Here is a 20,063-nt window from a genome sequence, read left to right on the forward strand (position 1 = left end):
TGGAGAGTGTCAGCAACAGCTTTGTCACCAACAGGTACCAGGGCATGGGCAGCCTGCCAGGGCCACCAGACACACCTCCCCTGGGGACAGCAGCTCCTTGCCTGGCACTGGGGGCATTCAGACACCGTTGAGGTGGTGCCCAGGGGTGTTTCATACCAAGGGTGGGAGCTCCCTGGGGCCATACCAAGGGTGGGATTTCTCTTGGGTTGATACCAAGGGTGGGAGCTCTCCTGAGCTCTGCCTGGCATGGGCTCCAGCAGGGGAGAGGTGTTGTGGGTTAACTCTGCTCCTGGCCGGCAGCATCGCTGGCAGCGTGGCAGAGAGCTACGACACAGAAAGTGGGTTTGAGGATGCAGAGAGCTCTGACGTGGCCAACTACGTGGTGAGGTTCATCAACCGGTTTGTGGACAAGGTCTGCACAGAGAGTGGAGTCACCAACGAGCACCTGAAGGGGCTGCACGTGATGATCCCTGGTGAGGCACCACGCAGCAGCGCTGGGATGGGGGCCGGGGAATCCCATGGGGATCCTTCCAGATCACCCTGGGCTCTGCTGAGGAGCTGGTTCTGCAGGAAGCAGTGTGCAGGCCAGGAGAAGGTGCTAGAAGGGGTGTTGGCAGCCCTGGGGGGTTGGCAGGTCCTGCTCGTGGTCACTGATGTCCCATTTGTCCCCAGACATCGTGCAGATGCACATCGAGACGCTGGATGCCGTGCACAGGGAGAGCAAGAGGCTTCCTCCCATCCAGAAGGTGTGGACCTGCCACGGGGATGGGGGGAGGTTCTGGTGCTGTGTGGGGCTGCCAGGTCCCTTTCCCATGATCTGCATGGGCCTGAACTTCTGCTCTTCATCCCCGTAGCCAAAGCTGCTGCGGCCCAACCTGCTGGTGGGTGAGGAGTGTGTGATGGAGGGGCTCCGCGTGTACCTCATGCCTGACGGGAGAGAAGAAGCTGCTGGGGGCAGCATTGGGGGCCCTCCCCTCCTCCCTGCAGAAGGAGCCATCTTCCTCACCACTTACCGCATCATCTTCAAAGGCACTCCCACCGACCCCCTGGGTAAGGGTCCCTCTGCCCCCCATCTGCTGTCTGCAGGGGCTGCAGGAGCTGCTGCTCTGGGCCCTGCTGCTCTGGGTGTGTGAGCAGCCACCACTGGGTCCTGCTGGGGGCTGCTGCAACCACCCCGAGCTTAGTGGTTGCTCCTAGTGTGAGAGAGGAGGTGGTTGCTCCTGCTGCCCACCTTTGGTGGATGGTGTGCCCCTGTGTTGGAAGGTGGTGGCCATGGTGACTCAGGGCCACCCCAAGCATCATCTCCAGTCCTCCATGGGCTGGCTGGAGTTCCTGGCCTGTTGCTGCTGGCTTTACCCCACGTGACTCTCCGTGGTGATGTCCTGATGTCCACCAAGGGTGGTCCAGCATGTCCTGGCCTCGTGCTGTGTCTGACCTGTGCCCATCCTTGTGCCCAGTGGGGGAGCAGGTGGTGATCCGGTCCTTCCCCATTGCCTCGCTGACCAAAGAGAAGAAGATCAACATCCAGGCCCAGGTGGATCAATTCATCCAGGAGGGATTGCAGCTGCGCTCCTGCACATTCCAGGTGAGACCACCCAGGGGGGTGTGGGCTGCTCCTGCCTCAGCTGAGGGGCACATTGCTCTGGGACCCAGCAAGGACATGGCCATGGGTGACACCATCCCTTGGGATGAGCCACTGCTGGGGCTGATGTGAAAAACGTTTTTTAGTGTGAGGGTGCTGAGCCCCTGGGTGCCCAGGGTGCCCCCAGAAGCTGTGGCTGCCCCATCCCTGGAGGGGTTGAAGGTTGGATGGGGCTTGGAGCACCCTGGGCTGGGGGAGGGGTCCCTGACCATGGCAGGGGGGGCACTGGGGGAGCTTTAAGGTCCCTCCCAACCATTCTGTGATTCTGTGATCTGGGTGGTAGTTTTGCTGAGAGGACCAAAGACAGCCTCTGTAGGAGGAGACAATGCTATGAGGGGACAGAGCCCCTGTCCCAGAGGGAGGAGCAGGTGGGTCACAGCACCATGGAAAGGTTTGGGTTTGAAGGGACCTTAAAGCCCATTCAGTGCCACCCCTGCCATGGGACACCTCCCACCAGCCCAGGGTGCTCCGAGCCCTTCCCAGCCCCCCGTGCTGCTCAGACCCTGACCCAGCCTCCTCCTGCAGCTGCTGAAGATTGCCTTCGATGAGGAGGTGGCTTCTGACAGCGCCGAGGTCTTCAGGAAGCACCTGCACAAACTGCGCTACCCCCAGCACGTGCGCGGCACCTTCGCCTTCACCGTGGGACAGTCCCCCAAGCAAGCCATGCAGCCCAAGGCCAAGGAGAAGAACCCCTCACTCAGGTACTCTGGCCTGGGCTGGGACACACCAGAGATGCTCTTCACCCTTTGCAGGAACGTGTGGGGCTTCTCCTCTCTCTCCTCCAGCCCATCCCACTGAGTGAGGGTCTCCTGGGGAGAGCTGGGGCACAGGGTGCTGAGCTGGGGGTCCCTGAGCCTCAGACCTCCCAAATCTCTGATGGTTTGATTTTTTTCTTTTGGGGGGTGAGGACACGCTGCACACCCCAGCCCCATGCAGGGGAGCACAGGGGCTTTGCTTCTGTGGCACACCCTGAGAATCCTTCTGCTTGGAAAAGCCCTTTGGGATCATGGAGTCCAACATTCCCCCACCCCATCATCCCCACATCTCCAGTGCTCTGTAAACCCCTCCAGGGATGATGGGGACTCCAGCCCTGCCCTGGGCAGCCTGGGCCAGGCCCTGACAACCCTTTCCAGGCAGAAATTCTTCCCCAGCTCCAACCTAAACCTCCCCTGGCACAACTTGAGTTGTGCCCAAAGTTCCTCTTGTCCCATCCCTTGTTCCTTGGGAGCAGAGCCCGACCCCCCCTGGCTCCAACCTCCTCTCAGGGGGTTGCAGAGAGCCACAAGGTCTCCCCTCAGCCTCCTCTGCTCCAGGATCAACACCCCCAGGGCCCTCAGCTGCTCCTTACAACTTCTCCAGACCTTCTCCTTGCTCTCCAGCCCCTTCCCCAGCTCCATTCCCTTCTCTGGACACTCTCCAGCCCCTCAGTGTCCATCTGGCTGTCAGAGTTCCCCCTCAGTGCTGAAGCTCCCTGTGTGGTGCTGCCCTGTCCTGGTCCCCACGGCTGCTCTGGGGTTTGTGCTGAGCCAGGCTGTGGTGCTGGTGGCTGCTCCTGGGGTTTCCTGGTCTCTAAGCCTCTCGTGTTTGTGACTCAGCTCCCAGCAGGTGACCGATATCTTCCAGGGCCTGGCAGTGGGGGTCCTGTCCCTCGGGCACCTTGGCCACTCAACCACGTAAGATGCCTTCACCCTGGGCGGGAGCTTGCGAGGTGGCGTTGGCTCAGGCTGCAGCCTTCACTGCTCCAGGGATTTCTTCTCCTTGCTCTGCATGTGGCCTGGGCTGCTGGCTGGGGGAAAGTCCTTCTCCAGGCTGATGGTCTGACCTCCAGGTTTGGGCTGCAGACTCCCACCATGGCCCCTGGAGCTGGGTGGTGATCCCGGTGCTCCAGGGCTGGCTGGTGGATCCCAGGAGGGAGCTGTGCCTGCACCACTCACCCCCAGAGACCTTCTCTGGGTCTGTGCTCTCAGAAGTCTGTGAACTTGTGGGATCTCCTTTCTCACACCCAAAATCTGCCTCTGGTGCCCCACAGGAGCTGCAAATTCTGCTCTTTGGGTTAGAAATCCCTCCCATCCCAAGCCTCCAGTCCTGAGTTCTCAGGACAAGCAGTCCCATTCTTTGGTCCCAAGGTTTGCCTCCCTTGGGAAAGGCAGGGAGCAGTTGGGGTCCCTCACCCTCTGCTTTGCTGAGGAACCTCTTGGTCTTGCTGTGCCCCCCCCCAGCCCCTCCAATCGGGTGAATTTCATGGAATCAGCATTGGCATTGCTGTTACCTCAGGTGGGACATGGCCCTTTCCTGGGCTGGGGTTTGTCCCACCTCTCCTTAATTTGTCCCTCTTTGAGCTCAGGGGCTCACAGAGATGCTGAGAAGCTCCAGGTCCTGTGGGTGGGCAGATGATTCCTGCCTTCAGGAATGCCTTCTGGAGTGGGGACACTGTTCAGACCATGCAGCCCAATCCACTGTGTTTTGGAAGGTGTCGTGGAATCATGGAATCATGGACTGCTTTGGGTGGGAAGGGACCTTAAAGCTCCTTCAGTGCCCCCCCTGCCATGGTCAGGGACCCCTCCCCCAGCCCAGGGGGCTCCAAGCCCCATCCAACCTTCAACCCCTCCAGGGATGGGGCAGCCACAGCTTCTGGGGGCAACCTGGGCACCCAGGGGCTCAGCACCCTCACCCCAAACCATTTCTCCCTCCCTCCCTGCCCAAGATCTCCTCTCCATCTCCCCTCTCCCAGCTCCAAACCCTTCCCCCTCGCAGGCTCCCATCCCTCCAGGCCCTTGTCCCAAGTCCCTCCCCAGCTTTCCTGGAGCCCCTTCAGGCACTGGAAGGTGCTCTAAGGTCTCCCCATTGCAGCCTTCTCTTCTCCAGCCTCAACACCCCCAACTCTCTCAGTGTCTCCTCCCTGTGTTCCCTGGGCTGCCCTCAGGAGTGGCCAAGCCCAGCTGTCCTGTCCCTGTCCCTGTCCCTCACATGCCATCGAGCTGGTTCCTCTCCACAAGCTGCCTCCCCTCTGTCCAGGACAGTGTCCCTGTGGTGGATCCCATGGCCCCTCCCATGAATTGGAGCCCAGCTTTTTTGGGACCAGCCAGCTCTGGGATCTGGGATCTCTGCTGCAGAGGTGATGGGGGGAGGCACAAGGGGGGCTGGGGACAAGGCTGGTGTCCCCTTGAGTTAGGAGGGTAGGACACCTGCTCAGCCTGCCCATCCAGCCACCCCGGGACCCCCGGGGAAGTTGTTGGCTCTGCTCTGGGTTGATGCCCTCCTACAGCTGAGGAATCAGCTCCTGGGGGACTGGCGGGTGACATCTCCCCTCTTGAGGTGACAGTGACATTGAGCCAGCGGTGAGGGATGCTCCTGTCTCTGCTTTGCTCTGGGTGTGACAGTGTTGGTGTCTCTAACCCTCAGGGGCTGCTCTGCTGGGCCTGGGTTGTGCACAGCTCTGGGGGCATCCTGGCCTCAGCAGCCTCCTCTCTGGTTCCAGGACACTCTCCAAAAACCTGGTGAAAAACGCCAAGAAAACAATCGGGCGCCAGTACGTGACGAGAAAGAAGTACACACCCCCCCCCCTGGGAGCAGAGGAGCAGCCAGAACTTCCCCGAGGACAACGAGGATGAGATCTCAGGTTGGGAACACTCCTGGAGCAGGGAAGGGGCTGTGGGGAGAGGGCTGTTTGCTGGATGGAGCAGCAGCATCTTCCAACTGGAGAGGTCTCAGCTCTCCTGGTGCAGAGGATTTGCCACCATGGTCACCTCTCACCCTGCTCAGTGGGCCACCAGCTCTCATCTGCTGGGGTGGCACCTCAGCACCTCAGCACACCTCCAGTACCTGTTGAGCCCTGTAGAGAGGAGGGAGATCTTTGGCTTATGGCCTCAGCTCCTCAGGTGAAAAGTCACAGATTTAAGCAGCAGCCAGGCAGGTTGGGTTGGGTTGGGTTGGGTTTGTTGGGTTTGGGGTTGGGTTTGTTGGGTTTGGGGTTGGGTTTGTTGGGTTTGGGTTGGGTTTGTTGGGTTTGGGGTTGGGTTTGTTGGGTTTGGGGTTGGGTTTGTTGGGTTGGGTTGGATTTGGTTTGTTGTGTTGGGCTGGGTTAGGTTTGTTGGGTTTGCTGGGTTGGATTAGGTTTGTTGGGTTGGGTTGGGTTGGGTTAGTTTAGGTGTGAGAAGAGCTTGGCTGGTTTCAGAGTGACAAGAGACAGGAAAGGACAGAAGTGCTCTGCACTGGAGGGCACAACCTCCCCAGGTGAGAAGACCTGTCAGAGCAGACATGGTGGATGGGATTTAGGGTCTGTGTCAACCAATCTGTCCCACTCTGGACATGGCTGATTTTGGATCTTTCCTTTGTTCACTGAGGACCTTTGGCCCCTGCTCCTTTTGGTGTCCCCCCAGCTGGTTTGCAGCATTTGTCAGCCCAAGCTCTGCCACAACCATTACCACCACCCACTGTGTCCATCTCAGGCCCAGCTGAGATGCCTTTGGGATCAGTTGTCCTCCAGGCATCATGGAATGTGTAAGGAGTGTTAGGAAAGCCATGGAGAGAAGGCACCAGGGGCTGTGTCCACCTGACCATTGTTTTGCCTGGATGGAAGATCCTGGGCTGGATCTGAGGTCTCATCCATGTTTTCCCCTCTCCCAGGAGGGGGGAGCTGGGATCAGTGTGATGGAGCAGTGATGGACAGATCCCTGTTGGGCTGTTCCTCACCTCTTGGTATTGAGTGTTGTAAAGGCACCAAATGAACTCTGCTGTAAGGGCAGTGCCTGGGCAGGTGACTGCTCTGCTTTTAACTTCCCAAGTAAAGGCTCTTGTCCCAAATCCGGCCCTTTGGATGGGGCAGCTGAGATCTCCTGGTTCAGGTGGAGGTGGTGGAATGGAGCTCCTGTCCCATCCTTTCTGCTTGGTGGGGAGATGCTTCCCCAGTGCCCCCCCTGCCATGGTCAGGGACCTCTCCCCCAGCCCAGGGGGCTCCAAGCCCCATCCAACCTGACCTGAGACATCCCCACCAGCCACAGCTTCCCCAGGAAACCTCTCCCAGGCTCTCCCCACCCTCATTTCTCCCCAGGATCTCCTCTCCATCTCCCCTCTCCCAGCTCCAAACCCTTCCCCCTCGCTGGCTCCCATCCCTCCAGGCCCTTGTCCCAAGTCCCTCCCCAGCTTTCCTGGAGCCCCTTCAGGCACTGGAAGGTGCTCTAAGGTCTCCCCATTGCAGCCTTCTCTTCTCCAGCCTCAACACCCCCAACTCTCTCAGCCTGGCTCCAGAGCAGAGCTGCTCCAGCCCTCCCAGCAGCTCCAGGGCCTCCTCTGCACTGGCTCCAGCAGCTCCGTGTCCTTCTCTACCTTGGGGACTCTTTGTGTTTCCTGCAGTGTCTGAAGAGATGGACAGAAGCACTTTGACCCCCACCACCACCATCAGACCTTCAGACAAGATGACCATCAACCACCTGGTGGAGCGAGCCTGCTGCCGGGACTACCAGCGGCTGGGCTTGGGCACGCTGAGCAGCAGCCTCACCCGCTCCAAGAACGAGCCCTTCCGCATCTCCACCGTCAACCGCATGTACGCCATTTGCCGGAGGTGAGGAGTGAGAGGGGAGAGCAGGGGAGAGGAGAGGAGAGGAGAGGAGAGGAGAGGAGAGGAGAGGAGAGGAGAGGAGAGGAGAGGAGAGGAGAGGAGAGGAGAGGAGAGGAGAGGAGAGGAGAGGAGAGGAGAGGAGAGGAGGAGAGGGCTTCCCAGGGGACCTGCCCTGGCTGACGGGACCTGGAGATGGGGACAATAATAGAATTGCAGAATGGTTCCAATTGGAAGGAACCTTAAAGATCATCAAGATCCAACCCTCATGCGTGGTCCAACCCTTCCCACAGCCCAGGGTGCTCCAAGCCCCATCCCACCTGGGCTGAGACACTGCCAGGGATGGGGCAGCCACACCTTCCTTGGGCAGCCTGGGACAGGGGCTCAGCACCCTCAAATTAAAGAATTTCTTCCCCATCTCCAACCTCAATCTCCCCTTTCTCTCCAAGTTTTAACCCATTTCCCTTCTCCTCTCCTTACCCCCCCGTGTCCAAAGCCCTCCCCCAGCTTTCTTGGAGCCCCTTCAGATATTGGAAGGTTGCTCTGAGCTCACCTGGGAGCCTCCTCTTCTCCAGGCTGAACAACCCCAATCCCTCAGCCTCGCTTCCCAGGGAGCTGCTCAGCCCTCTGTGCATTTCAGTGGCTCCTCTGGACACCTTCCAGGAGCTCTGTGTCCTTCTGATGTTGGGGACTCCACAACTGGACACAGAGCTCCAGGTGGGGTCTCCAGAGCAGAGCAGAGCAGAGCAGAGCAGAGGGGGTGAATCCCCTCCCTCCACCTCTCTCTGTGCTTCTGCTGATGCCCCCAGGACCTGGTTGGGTTCTGGGCTCACGTTGAGCTTCTGGGTCAACCCCACCCCCAAGTCCTTCTCCTCAGGGCCGCCCTCCATCCCAACCTGTACAGTCCATGGGTTCACCCCACCCAGGTGAAGCTGAGTGCTGCTCTGCTGAACCTGAACCTCCCTCTGCTCTCTGCTGCAGCTACCCCGGGCTGCTGATCGTGCCCCAGAGCATCCAGGACAACACCATCCAGCGCATCTCCCGCTGTTACCGCCAGAACCGCTTCCCGGTGGTTTGCTGGCGCAGCTCCCGCACCAAGGCCGTGCTGCTGCGCTCGGGGGGGCTGCACGGCAAGGGCGTCGTCGGCCTCTTCAAGTCACAGAATGCTCCCACCACAGGTGCCCCCTCCCCTCCATCCCTGGTGCTCTCAGGGGCTGCAGACCCCTCCTCAGGGGGTGGTGGTGGTTGGTGACCTTGGGGTGCTGATGCTTGTGGTTCTCCTCCTCCTCCTCTTCCTTCTCCTCCTCTTTTTCCTCCTTCTTCTCCTTCTCCTTCTTTTTCCTCCTTCTTCTCCTTCTCATCCTCTTCTTCCTCCTTCTCATCCTTCTCCTCTTCTTCCTCCTTCTCCTTCTCCTTCTCCTTCTCCTTCTCCTTCTCCTTCTCCTTCTCCTTCTCCTCTCCTCTCCTCCTCCTCCTCTCCTTCTCCTTCTCCTTCTCCTTCTCCTTCTCCTTCTCCTTCTCCTTCTCCTTCTCCTTCTCCTTCTCCTTCTCCTTCTCCTCCTCCTCCTCCTCCTCCTTCTCCTTCTCCTTCTCCTCCTCCTCCTCTTTTTCCTCCTTCTTCGCCTTCTCCTCCTCTTTTTCCTCCTCCTCCTCTTTTTCCTCCTTCTTCTCCTCCTCTTTTTCCTCCTTCTTCTCCTCCTCTTTTTCCTCCTTCTTCTCCTCCTCCTTCTCCTCCTTCTCCTTCTCCTCCTCCTCTTTTTCCTCCTCCTTCTCCTCCTTCTCCTCTTTCTCCTCCTCCTCTCCTGCTCCTCCCAGGCCCCTCGCAGACAGACTCCACCAGTCTGGAGCAGGAGAAGTACCTCCAGGCTGTCATTAACTCCATGCCTCACTTCGCCGACGCCAGCGGGCGCAACACGCTCAGCGGCTTCACCTCTGCCCACATGAGCAGCTCAGGTGAGGAGCTGGGTGGGGATGCAGGAGGGTTCCAGCCATGGCTCCTGCTGTCTGTCCCTGCTCTCCAGTGCTGGAGGAATGACGGAATTTATGGAATGGTTGGACGAGTCCTTGAGGATCATCTGCTACCACCCTGCCATGGGCAGGGACCCCTCCCCCAGCCCAGGGGGCTCCAAGCCCCATCCAACCTTCAACCCCTCCAGGGATGGGGCAGCCACAGCTTCTGGGGGCAACCTGGGCACCCAGGGGCTCAGCACCCTCACCCCAAAGGATTTCTTCCTCATGCCCAACCTAAGTGTCCCCTCTTCCAGTCTGAAGCCATTTCCCCCATCCTGTCCCTCCTGTCCTATGCCCAGGGCACAGCAGCAGAGCCATCCCAGTGCTCTCCAGTACTGCTGGGCCTGTGTGGCTGGTGGTGGGGACAGGTTTTGGGAAACCTGGGGTGTCCCTGGATGAGTGTGCTCCATTCAGGTGCTCTGTGAGAGCCAGGGGGGACACAGAGCCCCCAGCTGAGATCTCAGCACCAGTGCAGCCCAGCGGTGCTCAGGGTCCCTCACCCCAAACCCCAGTAAGTTGCTGCCTCCATCGCTCACCCAGGGCCTCTCCACCAGGCAGAGGTGCACCAGGCAGAGGGCACCCCCTCCTCTGGCCCCACCATTGCCACAGAGGTGACAGGGACCAGGAGGGACCGTGGAGGGACCCACCCTGGGGAGGACAGGACTCAACCCCCCTGAAGCCTCTCCCCCATTGCAGGGGGACATTCCTGGAGCTGTGGCTGAAGGAGGGGGGGGTCAGAGCAGCAGTGGGGTGCCCAAGGAGGGACCCGTCCTGGTGGCAGCACCTGGGTGTCCCCCGCAGGGTGTGAAGTGCTGCACCAGAGCCCTTCTCACCCTGACACCTGGGAGCTCCCCCTTCTTGCTGCCTTTCCTTCTGGTCTCTTCCCCTCCGTCCATCCTGAGCAGTCAGGAGGGGGACACGAGGTGGGAAGGGTCCCCCCTGAGCAGCCCAGAGAGGCCGAGGGCTCTGACCTTGTGTTGGTGCTGCAGATTTCTCCTCCGAGAAGCGTCAGCCCAAGCTGGGATCGCTGATGAAGCAGGTGATGGGAGGGAAGGACGATGGCCCCGGGCCTGCTGGCCACGGAGGTGAGGAGTGTGAGTGAGCGCTGCCTCGGGGGGGGTCCCTGGGCAGACCCCCCCTGTCCTGGGGCACCTCTTGTAGAGTAGATGTTTCCCCACCGCTCCCCCCGAGCTCTCTGCCCTGGGGCAGCTGCCAGGAGGGACCCTCTGCAGCACCCCAGAGCCTGCACCTTCACCCTGCTCCATCCTGGGCTCCCCGGGCACCTCCTGAGCCCGGAGCCCCCCAGGCTGAGAGTCTTCTTGTCCTGTGCTCTCAGGGCTCGGGCACAGAGCCAGGGTCATCACCCTGTCCACCCCCAAGTGCACATCGGCGAAGGGCCGCGAGTCACCCCGAGGTACGGTCTGGTCCGGCCGGTGCTAACCAACCCCACCAGGGGCTAACCACCCCCCACCAGGGGTTAACCACCCCCCAACCAGGGGCTAACCACCCCTCACCAGGGGCTAACCACCCCTCACCAGAGGTTAACCACCCCTCACCAGGGGTTAACCACCCCTCACCAGGGGTTAACCACCACCCACCGGGTGCTAACCACCACCCACTGAATGCTAACCAACACCCACTGAGGGTTAACCACCACCCACTGAGTGCTAACCACCACCCACCAGGGGTTAACCACCACCCACTGAGTGCTAACCACCCCCCACCAGGGGTTAACCACCACCCACCCGGTGCTAACCACCACCCACTGGGTGCTATCCCACCTCACTGCCCCGCACGCACACTCCCACCCCACTAATGCCCCAGTGCCACCTCCTGTGACCTCCTCCTGTCCCCCCAGCCTGTCCCAGTGCTGCTGGTGAGGACCCAGCTGTCCCTGGCTGACCCCACCACCACCTCCAGGGTTTGCTTTGGGCTCTGGTGCATCTGCTGGTGCTTGGGGGGGTGGCCAGGGCTGGGTGACAGCAACCAGGGCTGGGTGGTGGTGACCAGCAACAGATACTGGTGACCAGGAACAGATACTGGTGACCACGAACAGATATTGGTGACCAGGAACAGATACTGGTGACCAGGAACAGATATCGGTGACCAGGAACAGATATCGGTGACCAGGAACAGATACTGGTGACCAGGAACAGATACTGGTGACCAGGGTTGGGTATGGTGGCCAGGGCTGGGTGGTGGTTGTGAGATCCAGGCAGTGGTGGCCGTGGACAGGATGTAGTGGCCAGGGCTGAGTGCTGGTGACCAGGGCTGAGTGGTGGTGGCCAGGGACAGATACTGGTGGCCAGGGACAGGCAGTGGTGGCCAGGGACAGATGCTGGTGACCAGGGGTGGGTGGTGGTGGCCAGGGACAGATGCTGGTGGCCAGGGACAGATGCTGGTGGCCAGGGGTTGGTGGTGGTGGCCAGGGACAGATGCTGGTGGCCAGGGACAGATGCCCAGGGAAGGGTCGTGGCACAGGCTGGGTTGGGGTGAGGGTCTGTGACAGCAGCAGGGGTGGTTTGGGTGTCCACGGGGCAGGAATTCCTGCAGCACCATCACGGAGCAGGAGCAGGAGCAGGAGCAAACCTGGAGCCAGCACCTTCCCAGCACGTGTTCCTGGGGGACACCTCGGCTCCCACCTCCCCCTCCAGCTGCTGGGTGCCAGCCCGGCGGGCAGGAGGGGACACGGGTGCCACCACAGCCCCCCTGGCAGCCAGGTTCCCCCTGACCAGTGGGGTGTCCTGCAGGGAAGTGGGGCAGCATCCGGGCCAGTGGGCGGCTGAGCAGCTACGGGCTGAACGTGGAGATCGGGTCCCGCCTGGCCGGGAAGGAGCTCGTGGGCACCCAGCACAACGGCAGCGCCGAGCACAGCTTCCTGCGCCAGCACCGAGCGTCCCTCTACATCATCGGGGACAAGTCCCAGCTGAAGGTAACCTGGGGGTGGCCAGCACAGGAGCCTCCACGTCCCACACTGGGTTGGGTTGGGTTGGGTTGGGAGGGGAGGGGTTGGGTTGGGTTGGGTTGGGTTGGGAGGGGTGTGGAAGGGCATCCAGCTCCAACCTCTGCCGTGGGGATCCAGAGCCTTGGGACCAGCAGAGTGTCTACACTTGTACACCCTTGGTCACAAGGGAAAAACCACAGAATTATGGAGTGGTTTGGGTTGGAGCTCCCCCAGTGCCAACCCTGCTGTGGTCAGGGACCCCTACCCCAGCCCAGGGTGCTCCAAGCCCCATCCAACCTGGCCTGAGACACTGCCAGGGATGGGGCAGCCATAGCTTCTGGGGTCAGATTCGGGGGGTCTCTGGGGCTGTCCCTGAGTCTCTGCTCCCTCAGGGGGTGAAGCCAGACCCGCTGCAGCACTGGGAGGTGGTGCCCATCGAGGTGTTCGACGTGCGGCAGGTCAAGGCCAGCTTCAAGAAGCTGATGAAGGCTTGTGTGCCTGGCTGTGCTGCCACCGACCCCAGCCCTGCCTACCTGAGGTCCCTGGAGGAGTCTGAGTGGCTATCCCAGGTCAGTTGTCACCCAGGGACTGTGGGGGCCTGGTCTGTCCCCATGGTAGGACCCTTGCCTGGTGGCTGTCATAGAACCATACCAGAGTCATGGGAACATGGAGTAGTTTGGGTTGGAAGGGACCTTAAAGCCCACCCAGTGCCACCCCTGCATGGTCAGGGACCCCTCCCCCAGCCCAGGGGGCTTCAAGCCCCATCCAACCTTCAACACCTCCAGGGATGGGGCAGCCACAGCTTCTGGGGGTGACCTGGGCTCACCTTTAAACCTTTTAAGGTTTTCAATTCCAGCCCTTCCCCCAGCACTGCCAGGGCAATCCCCACCCCATGTCCCTCATCCCCACATCTCCAGGGCTCTGAAACCCCCCCAGGGATGATGGGGACTCCAGCCCTGCCCTGGGCAGCCTGGGCCAGGTCCTGACAACCCTTCCAGTAAAGAACTTCCTCCCATGCTCCTGTCCTGCAGCATTATTAATATGTTGTCATCTAGGAGAAGGGGAAATCCATGGCTGAACAAGAGAGCAGAATGAAGAAGGTTGTTCCTAAAGACAACAGAATCAGATTTCCTGTGCCCTGGTAACTCTTGGCCCTTGTGTTGGCAGCTCCACAAGATCCTGCAGATCTCAGTGTTGGTGGTGGAGCTCCTGGACACGGGTTCCTCGGTGCTGGTCAGCCTGGAGGATGGCTGGGACATCACCACACAGGTAGGAGCCTTCTGGCCACCCGGTGCCACAGCTGCCCACGGCCACGTCCTCACCAGCATCTCAGTGCCCTCCCTGTCCCCTGCAGGTGGTCTCCTTGGTGCAGCTGCTGTCAGACCCCTACTACAGGACCCTGGAGGGCTTCCGCCTGCTGGTGGAGAAGGAGTGGTTGTCCTTTGGGCACCGCTTCAGCCACCGTGGGGCACAGACCCTGGCTGGGCAGAGCAGTGGCTTTGCCCCCATCTTCCTCCAGTTCCTGGACTGTGTGCACCAGGTGAGCTCCCAGGGCTGGCAGGGTCTGTGGGCACCAGGGTGGGATGGACAGTGGGGATCCTCACCCCAGGGCAGACACTGAGGGGCTGGAGAGTGTCCAGAGAAGGGAATGGAGCTGGGGAAGGGGCTGGAGAGCAAGGAGAAGGGATGGAGAAGTTGTGAGGAGCAGCTGAGGGCCCTGGGGGTGTTGATCCTGGAGCAGAGGAGGCTGAGGGGAGACCTTGTGGCTCTCTCTGAGAAAGGAGGCTGTAGTGAGGTGGGAGTTGGTCTCTTCTCTCACCTTACCTGTGTGAGATCAGTGGTGTCCTTGGCACATGGGTCAGTGGTGTCCTTGGCATTGCTGGGGGAATGGTCGACCCCAATGATCCCAAAGGTCTTTTCCAAGCAGAAGGGTTCTGTGATGGTTCTGTGAGTCCAGAGCCCTCCTGCTGTCTGTGTGTCCTGGGTGGTCTCACCCCTGCTGCCCCTTTGCAGATCCACCTGCAGTTCCCCATGGAGTTTGAGTTCAGTCAGTACTACCTGAAGTTCCTCAGCTACCACTACATTTCCAACCGGTTCCGGACCTTCCTGCTGGACTCCGACTACGAGCGCATCGAGCTGGGTGAGGGCAGCACCCGGGGCCCCAGGGCGTGGGGCAGCCCAGTGCCTTCCCCCAGATAATCCTCCTCCCCTCCTCTTCCTCCTCCACAGGGGTCCTGTACGAGGAGAAGGGGGAGCGGAAGAGCCAGCAGGTCTACAAATCCATCTGGGATTACATCGACCGCCTCAACAAGAAAGCCCCCATCTTCTTCAACTACATGTATGCACCTGAGGATGGGGAGGTGAGAGCTCTGCTCCCCCCTGGCCCAGCCCAACCCCCAGCATGGTGGAGACAGCGTGGGTGAGGCCTTCCAAGAGCACCCTGGGGTCTCCTCAAACACATGGAGCCAGGCACACAACCCCTGCTCAGCTGGGCCATGGTGTTTGTCCACCTGGGTGCTGGTGCCTGGGGGTGGGATCTGCCATGGGCTCCATCCTGGCCAAAGCCACCAGCAGCTCTGACACCTCCTGTGCTCCAGCCATGGCTTTCCAGCAGATCATAGAATCGTGGAACCATGGAATAGTTTGTGTTAGAAGACGTCTTGGAGATCAACCTGCTTCCACCCCTGCCATGGTCAGGGACCCCTCCCCCAGCCCAGGGGGCTCCAAGCCCCATCCAACCTTCAACCCCTCCAGGGATGGGGCAGCCACAGCTTCTGGGGGCAACCTGGGCACCCAGGGGCTCAGCACCCTCACCCCAAACAATTTCTCCCTCCCTCCCTCCCCAAGAAATAGAATCCTGGAATGGGTTGGGTTGGAAGAGAACTGAAAGCTCAGCTCATTCCAACCCCCCTGCCATGGGCAGGGACACCTCCCTCCCAGATTGCTCCAAGCCCCATCCAACCTGGCTTTGAACACTGCCAGGGATGGGGCAGAGACTCTTTTCCTGAGCAACCTGGTTCTAAAGCTCAGCACCCTCACCCCAAGCAATTTCTCCCTCCCTCCCTCCCTGCCTGCCCAAGATCTCCTCTCCATCTCCCCTCTCCCAGCTGCAAACCCTTCCCCCTCGCAGGGTCCCATCCCTCCAGGCCCCTGTCCCAAGTCCCTCCCCAGCTTTCCTGGAGCTCCTCCTGGTTTTCTCATTGCTGCTCAGAAAGCATCACCCTTGTGGGAAGCTCCTTGTAGAGGGACTTGTGTCCCACCTGGACAGGCTGTCCCTGCAGTGTCACCCTGACTGTCCCCCTGCTGCTCCCACAGGTGCTGAGGCCCTACAGCAACATTTCCAACCTGAAGGTGTGGGACTACTACACGGAGGAGACTCTTTCCGAGGGCCCCTCCTATGACTGGGAGCTGGCACAGGGGCAGCAGGAGCAGGTGGAGGATGGGGACCGTCAGGACACGGGTGCCCCCCAGACCAAGCGCAAGGTCATCTGGCCCTGCTATGACAACTGCAGCCGCCTGGAGCCCGATGCCATCTCCAAACTGCTGGAGGTGAGAGGGGCTGGGCCCTGCTCCTGGATTTGGGGTTATGGTTTGGGTTGGAGGGACCTTAAATTCCACCCAGTGCCCCCCCTGCCATGGTCAGGGACCCCTCCCCCAGCCCAGGGGGCTCCAAGCCCCATCCAACCTTCAACCCCTCCAGGGATGGGGCAGCCACAGTTTCTGGGGGCAACCTGGGCACCCAGGGGCTCAGCACCCTCCTTTGGCTACACTGCCCCAGGCACACAGAGGGACAAGGCTGTGGTGTTTTGAGCCCACCCTGGGACAGGGACAGTGGTCCCAGGGGGTGTTGTCCCCTCCTGGGCTGATGTCTCCATCCCCCTCAGGAGCTGCAGAACCTGGAGATGGAGCTGGGGCAGATCCCGGAGCGCTGGAAGGAGACGTGGGATAAGGTCAAAGCTTCCCAGCGCACCGAGGCCAAGCAGGAGGGCAGCCGGGTACGTGGGGACTGGGGGGTGGGGGGGGACAGGACAGAGCCCCCCTTCCTTGGGGGTCCTTTCTCCAGGGTGTTATCTCCTCCAGGGTGCTGCTCCTGTGCCCCTGTCCTACTGTCCCCTCATCCCTCTCAGTCTCTTGGTGCCATCTCCCCCCTCACTCCTCTCCCTCTTGCTCCCTGCAGACCCCCAGCTCCCTCCTGATGTCCTCGGGGCTCTCCCACCACCGCCGCTCCCTGGGGGTCTACCTGCAGGAGGGGGGGGTGGGCTCCACCCTCAACCTCAGCCTGGACAGTGACACCAGCAGCACCTCCACCCCCTCCAGCGGGAAGGCGGGCGGGCGCCGCAGCACCCCCACCCTCTACAGCCACTTCCAGATGTCTGAGAGCGAGAACAGGCAAGGGGGGGGGCACTGGGGGGACCCTCGGGGGGCTGCTGGGTCCCGTCCCCTCCTCCCTGGCGTGTCACAGCCCACCCTGCCCCTTGTCCCCTCCTCCCTGACGCGCTGCCGGCCCCACAGGTCCTACGAGGGGTCCCTGTACAAGAAAGGAGCCTTCATGAAACCCTGGAAGCCCCGCTGGTTCGTGCTGGATAAAACCAAACATCAGGTACCAGGGGCAGGGAGCACAGGGCTGTCCCTCTGTCCTCTGTCCCTCTGTCCCTCCAGCAGCTCAGGGCTCTGTCCCCCTGTCCCCATCTCTCCGCAGCTGCGGTACTACGACAGTCGGATGGACACGGAGTGCAAGGGCATCATCGACCTGGCTGAGGTGGAGTCCATCACCCCAGGGACCCCCACCATGGGTGCCCCCAAGACAGTGGATGAGAAAGCCTTCTTTGATGTGAGTGGGCCTGGGGCTCAGGGGGTCTGGCTGGGGCGGGGGTCTCTGTCCCCCCTCACCTCCTCTCTGAGGCTGAGAAAGCTCTGAGGAGGCTCAGGGGTGACCTGATTGCCATGGTCCAGGGCTCAAAGGGGGCTCCAAAGCAGCTGGAGGTTCCCTGTGTCCAAGGGGTCCCATGGACAGGACAAGGGAGGTGGTAGATTCTCCGTCCCTGGAGATATTTAAAAACAGACTGGATGTGGCACTCAGTGCCATGGTCTAGCAACTGCTCCGGTGGGTCAAGGGTTGGACTAGATGATCTCTGAGGTCCCTTCCAACCCGGCTAATTCTATGATTCTAAGGGGCAATGGGCACAAGGTGCTCCTGGGGAGATTCCCAGTGGACACAGGAGGAAAAGGACTGTTCCCTGAGGACAGTCAGACACTGGAGTGGTGTCCCCCACTTTGGGAAGTTTGAAGTCAGCTCAGGGGGTGCTGGGCCATCAGCAGTGACAGGAGGAGGGTTGGAGCAGGGATCCTGGAGGTCCCTTCCCAGCTGACATCCTGTGATTCTCTCCCCCTGCAGCTGAAGACAACAAAACGAGTTTACAATTTCTGTGCCCAGGACGTGCAGGTGGCCCAGCAGTGGATCGACCGCATCCAGAGCTGTTTGTCCGACGCCTGAGACACCATTCCAGGCACCCACCCCCCCGTGGGCACCCACCCCCCGTGGGCACCCACCCCTCGCAGGCACAGCCGTGGGGCAGAGCCGTGGGGCAGAGCCGTGGGGCACAGGAGCTGCCCCCCCACCCCCTTTTCTCCCACACACCAGGGGACCCCGCGGCCACGCGTCCCGGGTGGGACAGGACTGTGACACTGCAGAGAGGAGGAATTCTGGGTGGGGGGTGTGGGTGGGAGCCTGGCCTGCCCCGTGTGGCCCCCCCAGCCCTGTCTGAGCCCTGTAATGACCCCGTGCCCTACCTGCTCTGGTGGGGGGGAGACCCACGCTTGTCCCCCCACCCCGGAGGAAGCAGCTGCCCCCCCCTCGTCCTCCCCACCACCCGCATGGCATCCAGGGGGGACACACTCACACACAGCCCTGCTCCCCCCCTCCTGGACCCCTGAGTGTGTCCCTGGGTCACCAGGACCTGGGGACCTGCAGCCTGGGGTGCTGATGTCCCCCGCAGCACTGGGACCACCCTGACCCCCCCGTCCAGCAGCCCCTGAGCCTCGGGGGTCCCAGCCCCACACATGGTCTGCCTGGGGGGGGGGGGGTGTGGGACAGGGACATGGCCACTCTGTGTCACAGAGGGGCAGGGAGGGGGTCCCCATCCTGGCTGGGGACAGGCTCTACCTCCATGGCCAGGCTTGCTGTCACTGGGGGGGGGACACTCACAGGCACAGTCCCCACGGGAGGTGCCAAATGCTGTGGCCACCGCAGTGCCCTGCTGAGGTCCCCTCTGTCCCTTCGTGTGGCTGGGGACCCCCCCGGAGCCTGAGGGTCCCCAGCAGGGCAGGGGACAGCGGTGCTGGCAGGTGCCACCCGCTCGCTTTGCACAGCTCACACCCCACGGGGGGCACCACCCCCCCAAGCCCCCCCCCAAACCCCACCCTCGGGGCTCCCCATGCTCGTGCTCTGCCACCAGTGGGGTCCAGGGGGTCCCCACGTCCCCCCCGCTGCCACCTCCCTCCCGTCAGCCCCAGGGGGATCTCGGTACCGACCCGGCTCCTGCAGCCCCTCACCCCCTGCACTGCTGTGAACGTGAGGGGGGGTCTGGCCCCCTCCCCAGGGTGGGGGTGCTGGGAAGCCCGGAGGGTGCTGGGTGCTCGCTCAGGACCCGCTTGCCCCCCAGCCCCCGAGCCCGGGCTGCTCCTCACCCCTCTTGTTTTTAAAGGAGGAAAATGTTTTATTTCAGTGCAGAGCCCTTTGTACAGTCTTACCCCCCACACACACCCCTCCACACTTCGTTTTACTGTACAGTGATGGCTGTGGCGGTAGCTGGTGTAACACGGAGGTTGTTTTTATTTTTATTTTTTTGTTTTGTTCGTTTGGGTTTTTTTGTTCTTTTGTTTTTTGTTTTTTTTTTTTTTTTTGTAACTTACCTGAGCAGTTGTAGATTATTGAAGTTTCTGTACATTGTGTCAAACATACAGAGTCCTTGTATTGTATTGTGCCTAGAGGAAAAGGTTATTATATAAAGAGAAAAAAAACTAACTGAATTTAATAAAAAAATTAATATGACAACATCTCCTGTTGCTTCAGTGCCCCCCAGGACGTGAGCTCAGCTCCTGGCCCAAGGGCCCCAGGGAGGGACAGGGTCTGGTGAGGAGATGGTGGCCCAGCAGCCCACACCTTGGTCCCCAGGGCAAACCAGGACCTTGTCCTGTGCTGTGACCCAGAGCCAGACCCAGTCCAACCCGCAGGTTCTGCCCAGGGCCCATAGAATCCCAGAATGATTTGGGTCAGAAGGGACCCCCAAAGGTCCCCCAGTCCAAGCCCTGCAGTATCAGGGAGACCCTGACCAGCTCAGGGTGCTCAGAGCCTCCTCAGCCCTCACCCTGTGCCATGGTCCCACTGCCCCCACGGCACGGAACTGTTCCTCACACCCACTCTGAAGCCATTGTCCCCTGTCCTGTCACCCAGCAGCAGCACGATGGGCACAGGATGGGCTCTGAGGGCAGCTCCGTGGGCACCAGAACCTCCCTTGCTCTGCGTGGTGTTAAGGGACCCCTGGGAAGCCCCCCAAGGTGATGGGTTCCAACCCCCTCCCCATCACTGGTGGGTCTGGGGAGCTCTGGGTGCAGCTGGTACCAAACCTGGGTCCCCGTGACCCAACCCCAAAGCTTTGTGAAGCACAGGAGCAGTGACTGAGCTGCAGCCACCAGAGGTGGGGACCCCCTTGAGAAGCCCCCTGAGAAACTCCAGGGCAGGAGGGGAGGCTCCAGGTCCTGACCCGGGGGCACCGCAGCCCAAGCTGAGCAGAAGCCACCAGGGTGGTGTCCCCAGCCCTGTCCCGGCCTCGGCTGCCCCCAGCAGCTCCCTCAGGACTTTGGGCACCAGGAGCCACGGGACTGGAATTTTCTCACCGTGGAGCTGACAGCAT

At 61.1% G+C, this 20,063-nt stretch overlaps 1 protein-coding gene across 1 annotated transcript in view; it reads left to right on the forward strand.

The window, feature by feature from the left end:
- Positions 1–17,920, forward strand: part of LOC103537561 (myotubularin-related protein 5) — a 63,339-nt gene extending 45,419 nt beyond the window's left edge. Inside the window, 25 exon segments of the mRNA XM_030456678.1 lie at positions 6–34; positions 301–473; positions 673–746; positions 855–1,050; positions 1,458–1,585; positions 2,168–2,343; positions 5,121–5,193; positions 5,195–5,261; positions 6,995–7,202; positions 8,178–8,374; positions 9,012–9,149; positions 10,196–10,291; positions 10,543–10,620; positions 11,957–12,138; positions 12,543–12,719; positions 13,318–13,419; positions 13,505–13,690; positions 14,164–14,290; positions 14,380–14,510; positions 15,466–15,699; positions 16,035–16,145; positions 16,328–16,539; positions 16,663–16,750; positions 16,850–16,981; positions 17,546–17,920. Of these exon segments, the coding sequence (XP_030312538.1) occupies positions 6–34; positions 301–473; positions 673–746; positions 855–1,050; positions 1,458–1,585; positions 2,168–2,343; positions 5,121–5,193; positions 5,195–5,261; positions 6,995–7,202; positions 8,178–8,374; positions 9,012–9,149; positions 10,196–10,291; positions 10,543–10,620; positions 11,957–12,138; positions 12,543–12,719; positions 13,318–13,419; positions 13,505–13,690; positions 14,164–14,290; positions 14,380–14,510; positions 15,466–15,699; positions 16,035–16,145; positions 16,328–16,539; positions 16,663–16,750; positions 16,850–16,981; positions 17,546–17,644 (3,414 nt within the window). The 3' untranslated portion in view covers positions 17,645–17,920.
- The last annotated feature ends 2,143 nt before the right edge of the window (positions 17,921–20,063 follow it).

Source organism: Calypte anna, chromosome 10 (genome assembly GCF_003957555.1).
Source record: "Calypte anna isolate BGI_N300 chromosome 10, bCalAnn1_v1.p, whole genome shotgun sequence".
Lineage (NCBI taxonomy): Eukaryota > Metazoa > Chordata > Aves > Apodiformes > Trochilidae > Calypte > Calypte anna.